The sequence below is a fragment of the Falco biarmicus genome, chromosome 6, assembly GCF_023638135.1.
Source record: "Falco biarmicus isolate bFalBia1 chromosome 6, bFalBia1.pri, whole genome shotgun sequence".
In the NCBI taxonomy this organism is placed as follows: Eukaryota; Metazoa; Chordata; class Aves; order Falconiformes; family Falconidae; genus Falco; species Falco biarmicus.
This window is the reverse complement of record NC_079293.1, coordinates 7,070,899-7,086,492: the sequence shown is the minus strand read 5'-3', so window position 1 is coordinate 7,086,492 and position 15,594 is coordinate 7,070,899. Positions and strand designations below refer to the sequence as shown.

Genomic DNA, 15,594 nt, shown 5'->3' with positions numbered 1-15,594 from the left:
CAGGAAAGAGAACACTTTTTAGTTCAGCATTTCAAGAACATGCTTTGGAAATTTCACTGTTGGCTGCTGTGCACTCCTGACCCCACTGCTGCTCCTCCTCCCGTTAAGCAAGAAGTCAGCCATTTGGTCCACCAGCTTTTCTGCCTAAATTCCACACTGCTGTCAGATGCTTTGGACAATGTTTACCTCCCCATCCACTATTACACAGGGGCAGACCCATTAAGGGTCTGATGTGTCTGTGAATGTACCTGGGATGTTCGCGCATTACAAATCCCACCTACCATACACAGATCCCATTACTTGACTCAGATCCTGGGCACAAACAGGGACAAGTTGTGAAGCCAGACTACAAGTTATCTGGATCAGGCCTTATTCCTGCCTATAGCTTCCTGATCTGCCCAGGGAAACCGAAGGACATTGAAGCAAGCTAAAACACGGGGGTATTTGGCACTGTGGGAAAGTAACGTAGTTGTACGCCACACCATTTAGACCCAAAATTTGTCACTTACTGCCTACTAAGTTTGCAAGAGATGAATCAAGATCGCTCCCGAGGCCCTTGCTTGCTGCTGAAGCAGTGACTGTTGCTGTGGCTGAAGGTACTATAGACTGGCCCGAAGGAACCATAGTTGGCATAAGAAGATCACCTAAGCCATCAAACACTGGAAGTGAAAGGAAAAAGGGTTAGAACAGCAGCTGTGGTAAGACAAACACTACCTGCCACTTTGCTGTTGCTCCAACAAATATAGCACAGACAATCACATCACAAGTCTTACCAAAACACTGTTTGACGTTAGAAGTAATGCCAACAAGGGCATGCATGTCATTTTACTAGACACTGAATGTACAGTAATCCTGAAAGAGCTATACTGATGCGAACTAGTATGAGAAGACATGCCTAGAAGGACTTTAAATGGAAAGTTAAATCTCCATAGACACAACACCACTTCCACATGACACTATTTTTTCTTACAGCCATCCCTAGAGAGATGTCAGATGCACACACACTTGTTAGGAGATATTCATTTAAAGGTTTTTAAAATGAACATCTTGCAGCAAACACCAGTCAGAATTACTGTGACGAAGGCAGTCTTATACCTTGACATCTTACAGCAACAGGATTGGAAGTCTCAAGATGTTACTATTGACTTGCAAGCAGCAGGGAATTGGGAAAGCCTACTAACATCTTATAAGATCAGAAGGAACCAGAACCATCCACACTGACAGAGCCAACCCTTATTAGTCCAGTCATCTAACTCGGAAGTTAATTTTTAGATCCCTTGAAGTCAAACCACCTGGTATATCTTATGTCAGCGTTCTATCTTCTGATCTGTGTTTGAGGTACATGCTAATGTTAAGTCTATAGGAAGGGGTAGCATGTGCACTGGCAAGCAACCAATTAACCAAGCAGCAGTACTACTTCAACTTTTTTTTTTTTTTTCTTGTTCAGTTGCAGAACTCACCAATTTTAAGTTTGTAGCAAGGACCCAGCATGGAAAACATAGAATGGAAGAGATGCAAACAGAACGATAGCAGTGATGAAAGTTTAAGCTTATAGTCAGGCAAAGAACGTGAACTCTGTCTCCATTTTGTGTACACTCAGGTGCCATGCAAGCTCAAAAATAGCTTCAGCAGGAGCAGCAATACGACTTGCCTATATACTCGATTTACAGAAGTGTTTTCCTTGCATAATCCCTGATTCTGGATCTCAAGCACATGCAAGGATGTTTACACTAGTTTGTTTTTTACTGACATAGTAGAATAAAAAATGGGTACAGAGAGCTGTAGGGCACACAACAACCTTAACATCATCCTGAGTTCTTCCAGTAGAGAAGGAAGAGGGAAATAACTGATATTGCCTGTACTCAGAGCCTAAATATGGCGTCATTCACTCATCTAACACATAAAACACATTAGAAAATTCACAGGAAGAAACCCTGTGGCTCACCTGATGCATCAAATGAACTGCCAGTCGTTGGAGCTGTTGTCCCAAAAGCTGCATCAAAGTTAGGCTGTAGTAAGCTGGTTTGAGCTGGAGTGACTGGGGATGGTGATGGAGAGGGAGCAATAAAAGAACCTCCAAAGCCTTGAAAAAGCCACATAAAAAGAGATGTGGACATTAGAGTCAGTCGTCCTGGGCTGTGTTTAACAAAAGCTCAATCTATACAAGGTGGAATGAGACACAATTCTTAGCAGACCATTATAAATAACTCCACACTACACAAGCACCCTTGGTATGCCAGGTCTGACCCAGTGAATTTTGGGAGAGTCACCAATAACAACTTCAATGTTTGTTATTTAGATTTCTGCAGAGACAGACCAACAGAGTAGAGAACACACTTCTTCCAGTACTACGTGCTATTGCTCTAGGTAAATAATCTCACAGGCAGAATGCATCAAACAAGGATTAGTTCAGAAAAAAGAGAAACAGAGAACTAACTTGAGAAAAGCTTATGATGACCCATCAACTACTTTGGAACCTCAATTCAGAAGGCAGTGTTTTACTAATCTAATTTAGCTTCTCTCACCATCTTAAAACATCCTGGTCTCCTTCATCAAGATGTCTTCAAGCTGCTGAACCCCCACACTCCCATGCCAAAGCAGGATCAAGAGCATCCACAAGTGAACTGCTTGTAGGCTGGAGAATATATCATATATTATAAACCCTATATTTATATAAATAAATCCTACTCATGGAGATTCTCTAGCCTGCAAGCAATGCACTTCCAAGCTTGGTTATTCTCAAAATCCCTCCCTTGCCCTCCATATAATTTGACCTCCCTTGCAATTAAATCTTATTTGTATTATCTACAGACTCTGGAAACTGATTAAATATGCAAAGACTCTGGCAAAACGAGACCAGACATATGACACTTTCTCAGTTCTCTTTAGCCTACAAGCCGTTCCTCTTATCCAATCTTCTTGACAGTGATGTCTGAGTCCTCTGTACTACATCTTCAGTCTCAGCCTTGTTTTTTCCCAGCTGCCCTCGCATAGAAAGGATCAGATCCCAGCTTAGTGCTCCAACCACGACTACACAAATACGGTGGGAAGAGCATATTCTTTTGCCGCAGCTGAGCACAAGACAGCGACGAGCCCACGCTCTACCACTGCCTTTAGTTTCTTTTCAGGGAACATCCTGCCTTACAGTCTACTGTCCCTATCTGTCCGGCTAACCACTGCTGCCTGTGGATAGAAGCTCGAACATTTACTCATTTGAAATTTCTCCTTTAGATAGTTTTCTCAACTTTGTAGAGACCATTTTAAATCCTATTCTTGTATAAAGTAAATACAGACATTTTCATGTGGGTGAAATCTGAAAAATTTGGCATGCTACTCCAACAGTCACATTGTTGAAATTCAGTACCAAATACAACTTATCAATTTAGAAGAGATCATCTTTTACATGAAACCCTTATCGCTGCTTTCTGCCTTTGTACTTAGTTCGTTCGTACCACTCTTGTTTAAGCAGTCAACTAATTCCTTTCTTCTTCTGTCTTCAGCTTTCTTTAGTTACCAGTTCAGTGGGGAAGCCTGCTTTTTAATAATGGGAAAATAAAGAAAATTCTGAAGATCCTCGAACCACCTTTTTTATCCAGACTGCTTTCCACGGTCACAGGGTATATTCGATTACAGCACATTATGCAGACATCTTATTGTACTGGTTTTGGCTGGGATTGAGTTAATTTTTTCCGTATTAGTTTGTATGGGACTATGTTTTGGATTTGTGCTGGAAACAGTGTTGACAGTACAGGGATGTTTTAGTTGTTGCTGAGCAGGGCTTGCAGAGTCCTTTCTGTGTCTCACCCCACCCCAGCAGCGAGCAGGCTGGGGGTGCACAAGAAGCTGGGAGGGGGCACAGCTGGGACAGCTGGCCCCAACTGGCCAAAGGGGTATTCCATACCACACCACATCATGCTCAGCAAGAAAAAGCTGGGGGAAGAAGAAGGAAGGGTGTCGGAATGATAATGTTTTGTCTTCCCAAGTACCTGTCACACGTGACGGAGCCCTGCTTTCCTGGAGACAGCTGAACACCTGCCCACCAATGGGAAGTGGTGAATGAATTCCTTGTTCTGCTTTGCTTGCACGCACAGCTTTTTCTTTGCCTATTAAAGTGTCTTTATCTCAACCCACAAGTCTTCTCACTTTTACTCTTCAGATTCTCTCCCCCATCCCACCGTGGGGGGAGTGAGGGAGCAGCTGGGTGGTGCTCAGTTGCTGGTTGGGTTTAAACCATGACACTTGCAGTGACAAGAGCACATTTCCCAGCTATGAAATCGAGCATCTGCCAGGCATTTAACTATGAGACAGGCTAGAGCTCAACATACAGAACCTGTGCTCAAATTGCAAGCATCCACTATATCAAGTGTTACTGTGAGATCTCAGACGCTGTCTCTGAAAACGTTTCTTTCTCAAAGAACACAGTAAGACTAAACACCAAACACTTACATATTGAAAGAGTTAGAGAAATGTATACACACACACTTGATGCAAGCATCAGACTTATTTACACATCAGATGCATGTTTCAGAAGAGAAGTGAGTTAGCAGCAGCTAACTGTATTCAAACCCAAACGCTCAGCAGGGAAATGAGAGTGGTGTGCCATCACCTGGGCACCAGGCCAGAAACTTGCTCCACCACCAGCAAACAGGTTTAGTTGTGGAACACCTGGTCTATAGGAACAACTACATTGGCCCCAGAGACAGCTGGGAGAGGACAGCAAACCTGACTATGCACTACAGGTCGAGGAGAAAACAACCTGATTAGAAATACCTCATAAATTATGTCCTTCAGCTGAAGCTTGCCAGATTGCAGGCAATGACCAAACCCACTCTGATTGTAAGTTAAACCGGTCCCTTCAGATGCTACCGACCAGGCGCCCTGGCTGGAGCCAGGGAAGCAGCAGCGGGAAGCAGAGCAGCCTGCTTTCTGCAGTCCCAAGTAAAGAACTTTTCAAAAGCCTGTGTGAGCTTCCCTACTTCAGGGTTCCGGCACCACAAAGCCCTTATCACCCAAATCTTAGTCCACAGTAAGCCACACGTTCACACATGCTAACTCTGAATCTGGACAAACGTACTGGGATCAGAGATCTGTCCTCAGCTCTCCAAGGTCTGTTCTCGAAGCGGGTTTGTCACGGCATAATTTAGGTTGGAAGGGAACTCTGGAGGTCAGCCAGCCCAACACCCTGCTCAAAGCTGCTGGCCTGGTGCAATCAGGTTGCCCAGAGATCTGCCTTGACACCTCCAAGAGGACCGACTCCACTGCCTCTCTGGGCAGCCTACTGTCATATCTGACCATCCTCATGGTAAAAATAAAAGAATCCCAGTATTCAACTGGAGTTTCCCACCCACATTGCCTTGTTTCCTATCGCTGTGCACCTCCAATAAGAACCTGGCTAGTGTTCCCTGTGTCCTCCAGTGAGGAAATTTAGACACGAACGAGGCCTCCCTTTTGCCTTCTCTTCTCAAGGCTGAATGGACCCAGTTCCCAGCCTCTGCTCATACGTCATGTGCACCAGGTCACCGTCTTGGTGGCCCTCCACTGAACTCACTCTGGTATGTCTTGATCACCCACATCAAGGGATTCTCTAACACATTCCAGAAGTCCCCTGCATTACCTGTGCCCAGCCATATTCCCTGTTGCCCTTCCAGCCCATACTGTGGTGGCTGAAGTTGCTGCCAAAGCCTGTGACAGTGAGGCTTTCTGCAGGCTCCCTCTACTGCCTCTTCTTGACCAGGTGGTCTGTAGCAGACACATGCTAACACATCACTGATGCTGGCTTATCCTCTGATCCTTACGTACAAGCTCTGTCCTAGTCCATCACCTGTCCCAAGGCAAAGCTCCATCCATTCAACTATCTGCAAAAAAGGTACCTATCTGCAAAGAATCAGTCCAGAAGCAGGCTGACGAGATACACGGATGACAAAAGGCAGTTGACTGGAGCAATTCCTAAAGCTCTGGAGCCATCTAAAGATCCTGTGCTCAGTTAGATCCTTTCCATATCCCGAATGAGAACAAGGAGCTGGGCAGCACGGCATAACTTAATTCCTGTAAGATTCTGCTTAAAAAGTTATCTAAGGTTTTGCAAAGCCCCATAAAGTGTCTGTTCTCCAGCTACAGAAGAGAGTTCTCCCCAGCTTCAGGTAAAGTTTGCATGATGATTGGTCTTAATTCCACAGCTTTTAGCCTTGCACAATTTAACAGCAACATCTGGCACAAAAGCCATAGAAACGCTTTAATAAATTAAGTTCTAGCTGTCTAGGACTTGCACAAGACCCAGAGACAGTCTGCAGAAACAGCAGCAACTGAGTCAGAAGTATTGTCTGGACATCCCTAACTGCCCAGTTTTGAGGTTGCTTTTACTTACGCATTCACGTAAGGTTTTTTTACAGGAACATGCTATTAGGGTATGTACTGGGATAGACCTAGAAGGGTGAAAGGTTAGATTATTGTATTTATCAGCGTAGGTCTAGTCTTGCCTGGTGAGAGGCTTAAAAAAGTATGAAAAACATTCTACCACAATTTCTAAGTGAGCCAGGAAGAGACTAGAAACTTTTTTGACAGCAGAACACTTAAGACAGTGACGCATAGTAAGTATACTCATAATATTATGCATATGAACACTGAGTACAATGAAACACTCATAAACCATGAAGGACAAGCCGTCAGCCACCATATGAATTCTGGACACTCTTGAATTTAAAACTGGATTACACTGCAGGCTATACATCTGCCATTATTTAGGGTGAACAAATGTTTAGCAATATGCTGTGATGTTTGCAGAATATCTGTATCTGCCAAAAAAAAAAAAATTAAGTCTACTTGGAGAAAAAAATAAAATTTTAAAAGAAATCACTTATTCACCCCAACCACTTCAGGTCTGCTTGAGTATTTATAACTCACAACCTATAACATTTCTTTTATAATTTAGGTTTTGATTCAATGTGACTCATCAGATTCAGAGAGCACACTGCTGAAGTTTAAGCCATCTGGAGCGTAATTCCTACTGGAATTTAAGCTTAGTTACAGATAAGGAGATAAAATATTTTGTATTGTAATGTTTGCATAAGCAGGATTAGCTTCTGCCTGACAACATCTTTGCACCCAGTCCCCCGATAACACACACGACTGAAAAACCACTGGTATCTTTCAGCATCTACTACTTTAAGCCTATACTCCTCATGCAACGGAGAGCCTCTCATGAGCATAAAAAGGAAAAACATACACAGGGTTGGACCTCTGACACAGTGTAAGCTGGCGTGAGAGACCTTCAGACGTACAGACAGCAGCTGATGTCAGGGCCCACCACACCTGGAGCGGTCAGCAGTTGCATAAAGGGCAGACTATCACTCCAGCTCAGAATTAATGCACAGAGGTACAACACAAAGCTAACAATCATCTTCGAAGTTCATGAAAGATAACCTACCAACGAATTCTACTCACAAATTCACGTTTTGGAAACATGGGGACAAACTGAGTCAAGTCTTCCTGAAACCAGAAGTGCATTAGTTTCCTTTAAACTTGAGGAAGGCAGGCTGGGATCTTGTTCTCTACAAACTTCAAACCGGGATGGGGAGGAGTCACAACTGTTTAGCACACTCACTATAGCCACCAAAATACATGGTGGTTTAGCATGAATTTTGGAGAATGGTACAAACAGAACTCAGCTGAAGCTGCTTACTTGTAGTATGCTGACTACAATGATACAGTTACTCAGCTTTTGAAATAGGGTGTGACAGTGATGCCACACTCAGCATAGCAGAGACCTCATTTCACCCAGTGTGACGAGAGGGTCACCATCACTTCTATGCCCTTGTCCTCAGAAAAGCTCTTTCTCGTCAGCCTGCTCTCCTTGGCTAAATGCAAGACTGCTGCCAAGTCATTCATCCAAGCTCCTAACACTTAAGTGTGTAACCTGCCTCAATTAAATCAACGGAGAAATCGAGATGTATTAGAAATAAGGAACAAGTAGCATAGCCTGCAATACTGCTTAAGTACTGCTACAGTCAGCCAAAGAAACTTTACGTACACACTCCTATACAGTGAACAGTATAGAAAAACAGCAGGAGGTAGGAAAATGAGGAGCATAGGAAGAAGGTAATCTAGGACATTAACTCGTACTTCAGTATAGCCCCTCCCCTGTAATTCACTGTACTTTTAATTTAAGACATCTAAAGTACTAAGAAATCTTGTAAACAAGTATTTTATTCCACTGCAGAAGTCCACTTACACCCAAGGAACATAAAAGATTTCAAAGACCATTTCTTAGTTTGCCTTAAAATAACAATTTGCTAGAAGTTCTTTATTACCAGCAAGTAGGTCTGCAGAAGCTGAGGAACTAGAAGCAGCCTGGGTTGCGGGCTGGGGTTCAGAAGCACTACTTCCAAAAGCATCTAAAGGGAATTCCAGAAAGCATCAAAAAAAGGTGAACAGTTCAATATTAAATGCATCAATTCATCACTTAAGGTAAACAAAAGATGACAAAAGGATAACCACTTCATTCATCAGAAGAAGTAAATGAAAGCGTTTGGCCATCTCTATTGCAAAGCAGTACCACGGATGTAAAGTGCAGGTGGAAAAAAGGAGGGGCAACAAACCAACACTTGAGAGGAATCTCTTCTCTTTTTAGTTGAGCCTCTTCTCAGAAAATCCATGCAAACCACAGCATTTTAGACAAGAGGGCTAAGCCCTTTGGAGGTGAACGCATCAGACGAGAGTTTAGAGTTAATTCCAGACAGAACCTACTGACTCATATTAAGTCTTTTTAGAGGAGTATGCCACTAATGTTTGAAAATTCACTACTTCTGAGCAACACTTCTGTTCTACAACACTCCTAGAGTTGGCTGGCCCATCCTAATTTCCACCTTGTCAAATCCCACAAAGATCCTGTAATTCAGATAACCCAGTCCGAGACAAGTCACCCTCAAAACTTCAGCTGCTTTGAGAAACGGAACTGAGAGAAAACAACATGACCACGGAGAGTTGCAAAGAAGAAAAAAAGAACACAACAGACTTTTACTGGATCGCTGAGGAAGAGCCACACATGCGTTGACTGAAAACAGAATGGCAAGTGTCATGACAATGAAATGAGCATGCTGACAGCTTATTTGCAGTTCGTTATTGTGCAGTACTAAGAACTGGGCATGCTAGTCTTAGCTGTCATGCTACACAGAAAAGCTGTGAGAAGGGGGAAACCTCAGCTTTAGCAAAGCGCAAAGGTAATTGAGATGAAGTGATTCAACTCTGAAGTGGTGAGGAAAGAAAAATACCCACCACCAAATAGGTCAATCACACCTGAAGAATCCACCTTTGCTGGAGAGGCAGTGGGTAGAGGAGAGGGGGCTGCAAATGCATCCACTGCAGTAAGCATAGGATAAATAATATTTAGTATCAGCAAGGCAACAATGATAGCTAAATATTTCAAAGCCACATGGGCTCCACCAGTTACAACGACAGGGTTGGTAAATTCAGGTAGCAGTCTTCAGAACTGCAAACAGAAAGTGTTACATTTCTCACACTGCAACTGAAAACCACAGTACTTTAACGAAAACATTGCGTATTAAGAAAATTCTTATGCCTGGAGGATTTACTCTCTCAACAACTACATTACTTACTCAGCTTCAGTGTCAGCCACTTCACAGCTTGCATCTTCAGCAACTGCACATCTTGTGACCAAAGCATCAAACCCACAACTTAGTATTTCAGCTTAAAGATGTAAATTGGTAATAAGTGTTTTTTGGTTGTTTTTTTTTTGTTGTTTTTTATTTTACTCTTGGGGAAACAAAAACAAGCAAACCCAGGAAGTCTGTAAGATGGCCTGTGAAAACAAGCACTCACCAGATAAGAGATCAGCAGTGAGAGAACTCTCAGGCACAGGAGAAGCTCCATGCGGCGGAGATGAAAAAGCATCTTCCAGAAATGAAAGAAAAACCGAGGAGAAGTAAGTATCACTCAAGTCAGTTTACACCATTACACGGCATCAAAGCAGCAGAGTATTGGAAGAATTCTCTCTTTACCTGTACCAAAGAGATCTATGCTAGGAGTAGCATCTGGTTTAGGTGCTGCGGGTACATCAGGAACAGACTCAAATAAATCTAAGGCCAAGAACATAACACATCTTTAACTCATTTTTGAAAAGCAGGACTGAAAGCAGAACTTCCATGTTTTATACATCATATTTTGAATTAATAGGCTCTCTGGTTTGAAAGCCCAGCACACAGCATGCATGCAACAATGATTTGTTTGTTCTGTACTCCTGACAGATCAATCCAACAGAATCAAAGAGTTAAAAACAAAATTACCACCAAAGATATCTAGAGCAGGAGGAGCGGAGGTGGTGGTGGTAGCAGTAGTGGTGGCGGTAGTGGTAGTGGCAGTAGCTGTAGTAGCAGTAGCAGCAGCAGCAACAGCAGCAGCTGGAGAAGGAGTTGTTGCAGGAACTGGAGTGGCTGCACTAGTTGTAGGGGTAACTACAGGAACAGCAGTCTCTGTTGGCTTCATAGCAAAGAGGTCCAGCTCAGGAGCAGCCTCTGCACTACCTTCGGATGGGGCAAAGGGGTCTTGTAAAAAGGAGAGGGGAAATATTTGTGTATACGTACTTAGGATCAGCGAGGGAGGAAGTCAAGAACAAAGCAACTACAGGCAATGCACATACTGCAAATACACGCACGCACACAGAGGAGGTCGTTAACATTTAGCTTACTTATTCAGACATGTTACTTATGTTTTTCCAAAATAAAGACCACCTGAAGGGCTGAGCAGGCTAGTTAAAGGGGAGAACTTTCAAAGGCTCTTTGACAAGGCCAAAAAAAGACAGAAATATGACAAAAGAATATCCACTTTAGCAGGTTACTGCTTACAAAACTCAGCACTGATAGAATTGTCCATTAGCACTACCAAATAAGTACAAAGTTACTGGGACTCAGTAACAGGCAGTTTTGTTAGGCATGCTCTTCAGTCTAACATTTGTTTTGACCAATTGCAAACACTACGAAAATTTCAGAAAAACACACTGCCATGTAGTTTAAACAAAAAGCCAGCAAAACAAGAGACTATCTAATGACATAAAACCCACCATTTCCTGAACATGCATCAAGAGCTGCTGCTACAGGGGTTGGGGTAGCTGGTGCTGCTGCCCCTTCAGCCGCTGCAGGGGCTTCCCCAGGAGAAGCTGCAAAGGCATCTTGGGTGCAGTTTAAGAACAGAAATTAAAAGGAAAAAGGATAAAGAGAAGAAAAATATAGTAAAAGAACCAAGTTAAATTGCACAGGTAGATCCCCTTATACAACATGAATGTTCTTACTCTGACAGCAAGACAAGTCATGCAGCACAAAACGCTCTGCCTCTCCCCCAACCCCACATGAGCAGGTTCTAGACAGGGTTTGAAGATAGAGCTTCTCTGGTTGCCTGCAGGAAGTACAGTGAGTGTAAAATAAGGCATTATTCTCATTGTATAAGGGTTCAGAGCAGCATGCTCATGTACTACCCAAAATTAACTAAAGAGCGAGCAGAGGTATGGCAGTAAGTTGGTGTTTATAAAAAAACTAAAAACTTGCATGCTCAAAGCCTGTAATATGTGTTATTGATCTGTAACTGTGAATTTACTCGCACAGTGCTTTGTGAACTTAAGCACCATTACAAATAACAGTTCAATTACATCAGCACGAGATCTGCATCTACCATTTCTCAGTTTTGAGCCAAGTCAGTCATGCAACATCTGAGAAATTGAACTTACTTGTTTCTTGACAGTATTCCAATTGGATCTTTCTGAAGCCATAACCTGATGCATAGGTTATATTTACTCAGCTTGCTTCTGACAGATCAAGGATCTTAACTACTGGCCAGCCATAGTGTGTCTCTCCTCCTTTTAGGATCACCTCTAGGCCAACCAACCGAGTCAGGGAAAACAACTGTTTGGAGGTTTTGGAATGACTTGCTCATGAGTTTTCTTTGACCATTTTTTTCCTTGCCACTTGCTAAGTGGCTCTGAACTTTCACAGCATTATTCCTAGGCTTAAACCACCATCTGTAGCTCTTAATTCCATGAAGTAGTCCTAATGGACAACGCCATTTGGACTATCCTCATAGGCAAGCTTTTTCTTCACAAAAAGACTGCACAATTAAGATCAAATGCTTCAAGATGCTCATAAAGGCCATTTTTCTACTGCTACAAAGTTAGCAAGTTAAAAAAATAAAATCTGTTGGGGAATACTGCAATTGCACTGTTAAACTACTACAGGAAAAAGCTTACCATGCTTTAACTTGAGTGTCAATTTTAAAATGAAAACAACCATTTTAAAAACAAGTTTGTGCCACTTAATCTAAAAAGCTCAAAAGAACATGCACTGAAACTTCAACAGAAGAGATGAAAGCCTTGTACAATAGAATTAAAATGAGTTAGTAGCAAAAAAAGGCCTGCTAATAAGCCATTTCAAATACAATTCTATTTTTCACGTAACAGGGTTCAACAACAAAACTGGATGGCAGTTGTCCAAGTAAAAAAATCGTAATTTGTCAAACATCACAGTGTTGTATGTATACCAGACACTGGCATACATCCTATAGAAGAAATTCAACACAGCACTGGACTGAAGAGTTTTGAATGGTACTGCTTAAGAACATGCTATGCATATGGTCATGTGGGTTGGGGTCTGCTCTACAGGGCCAGCTTTCAGATAGAGGGTCACCCTGGGCTCTTCCAAAAAAGCTTATTTCTATCCACACAAGCTTGTAGGTCATCAACAGCACAGAAGTTGGTCAATGCTATTTATAATTACCTCCCAGAATGAAAGGATAGCCTCCAGGTTTCATACGAAGTGGTGTTTCAGAATGCATACAGTTAGTCACTAGTTCTATGCTGGGACCACTTCAGCCTCAGAGCAACACCCGTTCCTGTCCAGATGTGAACTACTGAGGTTCCACATACAGCAGCCATAGAAATTCAGGTGGGCACAAATTCCTTCCAGTCCATAGATGGAAGGGAACGGCTAGCGTGGCATCAGCTTTATTATTTATTGCCACTTCCAAATACGAATAGGTTGTTGCCAAGCGTATCATATTCTTTAGCATCATAGTTGGGTTAAATAGCAGGTGGGATAAACACCTAAGTTCATAATGGAATCTAAAGAAAAAACTTTAAATATTAGTTACTCTGAGAAGTTCAAGAAAACTTATGTAAGCACAGAGACAAACCAACATAACCAGGTGACCCTACAGCTCACAGTTCAAACCAATGGTTTGCTGGGTTGTTGTTTTTTTTAAGTTAATACTTATCAAGTTCACTGAAGCCTTTCAAAAGGCTGTGCTGCACCTGCACAGATGCCCTCTGCTAAAAGCCAGTATGACATGCAGAAATTGATACAATTAAGTATTGCATGTTTTATTACTAAAAAACAGATTGGAATGTTTCTTTTTTTGTTTCTCCATATTGGCACAGTAACCCCACATTTGCATTTCCAGCACTGTAAGAAGATCTCCCTTTACAGCAGTTACTGTATATACTCAGTTTATGCCTCTTTACATTTGTGCATCTTCTGCTTCAGAAGTGAATCTAGTTTTTGACTTTTAGAATCAAGTAGCACATGATCCTCGCTTGGGTTTAAGATGTTGCTGAAACCTTTGCAAGTTCACACTACACGGAACAGCCGTTAGGAGTGATAGCTATGTATTCTGTACTGCAAACACTTAAATTGTTAAATAAAATCAGTTCTTATTGAAGTGATGTGCAAACAATGGCATTTTTAAGTTCTGAAACACTGAAGCAGTGCTTCAACACATCTTGTCTGCAGCAAAGTAAGTGTTCTTGAAGAGCGATCTGTTTAATTTCATAAATTCAGGCTTCATCTGACATCATGGCATCAATATACAACAAAAGTTACTCACGAATGACGATACTTATGTATGACTTATAATCATTTAATGTATTATGCAACATCTGAAACAACCCTATGGCAAGTCACAAGTATTTGAAAGATCATAGAACTAAAGTGTACAGGTGAGCAGAATTCTTTTCTTGTTTCCACATTTTTTTTCCTCTTCAGTCACCCTTCATTACTTTGGCATGGAAAACCTGGCTTAACAAGAAACACCCCACTAGGATCACTGCTAGGAAATAATAGTAAGAATTATGGGATTTTTGTTGTTGTTTTTTAAAACTTTAAAAAAAAAGTTTTCATTTTAAAATAATTTTAAAACACTTTAAAATAAGTGCTGGTTTGCTACAAGCATGTTCCAGCATGAGGGACATTCATTTGCCAAGTGCCAAAAAGTCTCAATCACTTTGCCTTTAGTTTCTTTAAAGGGAAAACCACAGTTCCCTGCCTGCTTGTGATTAATACTGAATACTTAATAACTGACATTTGCACAGTGTCTGCCATGAATTTTTACTTGCACCACTTACACTATAATCGCACAACAAAATATAACTCAAGAACACGTTATTAGCATCCAAAAATACTGTGTCCAAATTCTATTATTGAGGTACAGGGCATTTCAAGATCTTTCGCCTTTCCTATACATTTCCCCCTCTCAGGAATGATTCCAGCTGCACTTTGAAAACAGCCTCCTCTTCTTTATCTTGGAAACAAGATAAGGAATTCTTCAAGTTGGCCCAGGTAACTGACAGCTTGCCCATTAATCAGACTGAATTCTTCAAAAAAGCTATGCTGGATCAATCCTGCATTTCTCATCTGCTTTCCAAAAGCATGTTAAGACATGAAGACATAAAGCAGAGCTGCTTCTCCTCTTAAAGACAAAGCCCAGTCCCAGGCAACATGCAGGCTCCTATCAGCTGAAGTACCAGCGATGCAGTGCAAGAGAATTCAACAGTCATTCCTGCCAAGTCTCCTCTTCTGCTTCTTCCATCACCTTGGCTGTCTCTCTCCTGCAGCTTTCAGCTTCCTTTCCCTACCCAGCCACTCCCTGAAGACTCTACATTCTTTCTCCCGAGATCACTGGTCCTGTATCTTCCCCTACCACACCTCCCCACAAGGGATTGCATAAGGCAACTAAGAACTGGCAAGCTGCAAAAAGTTAACATGACCTTGAAGACTGTATCTCTAGCAGACCTCAAAGATCAAACACCTACTTTAAGATTAACTGTAAGCTTTCCTGGCACCAAAAAAGCTAGAGTGACAGTGTCTGCCCTCAGACTACCACTTCTTGCACCGTACGTAGTCTTGAAGTAAAAAGGAATGTTGGTATGGGATACCAGTTACAGCACAGGAGTCAGACCGAAAAAAAGAAACCAAACCAAAAACCAAACAAAAAAACCCAAAGAAAGAAACAAACAAAAAAACCACAAGCAGAGAGACGGAAGTTCAATATGGACTCCAGGATCCTAAAAGGGTCTGGCCTGCGGGTGTCTTGAAGGCACTGCAAAAGTACGTTCACTGCTGAGTGTGTTAAGAATTTTTTCCTTCTTGAAAACCAGAAGTTTTCTGCTATTGTAAATAACAAAACCTTGCTTTGTCCTGAAGTGTTCCAGGAAAAAGTCAGCATTTATCTACTACACAATCCACTGGAGATTTATAGTATTCGAGCAAGAAAATACATTCTCTTTTAAAAAAACTATCAAGTCACAGAAGTCTGGATGCTGCA

At 41.9% G+C, this 15,594-nt stretch overlaps 1 protein-coding gene across 30 annotated transcripts in view; it reads right to left on the bottom strand.

The window, feature by feature from the left end:
- The window catches only part of SNAP91 (synaptosome associated protein 91), a 71,217-nt gene that overhangs the window by 10,542 nt on the left and 45,081 nt on the right, over positions 1-15,594 (bottom strand). For 13 of the 30 annotated variants that reach the window (XR_008822488.1, XR_008822489.1, XM_056342645.1 and 10 more), the window contains 8 exons: positions 11,072-11,179; positions 10,299-10,556; positions 10,014-10,091; positions 9,835-9,906; positions 9,271-9,354; positions 8,307-8,390; positions 1,946-2,083; positions 510-659 (listed from right to left, as the gene is read on the bottom strand). Coding sequence is in view for 28 of the 30 variants with exons in the window: in XM_056342645.1 (XP_056198620.1) it covers positions 510-659; positions 1,946-2,083; positions 8,307-8,390; positions 9,271-9,354; positions 9,835-9,906; positions 10,014-10,091; positions 10,299-10,556; positions 11,072-11,179 (972 nt within the window). In the remaining 2 variants the exon portion in view is untranslated. The remainder of the gene's footprint in view (positions 1-509; positions 660-1,945; positions 2,084-8,306; positions 8,391-9,270; positions 9,355-9,834; positions 9,907-10,013; positions 10,092-10,298; positions 10,557-11,071; positions 11,180-15,594) is intronic. The other 17 variants (XM_056342663.1, XM_056342664.1, XM_056342661.1 and 14 more) reach the window with 8 other exon arrangements.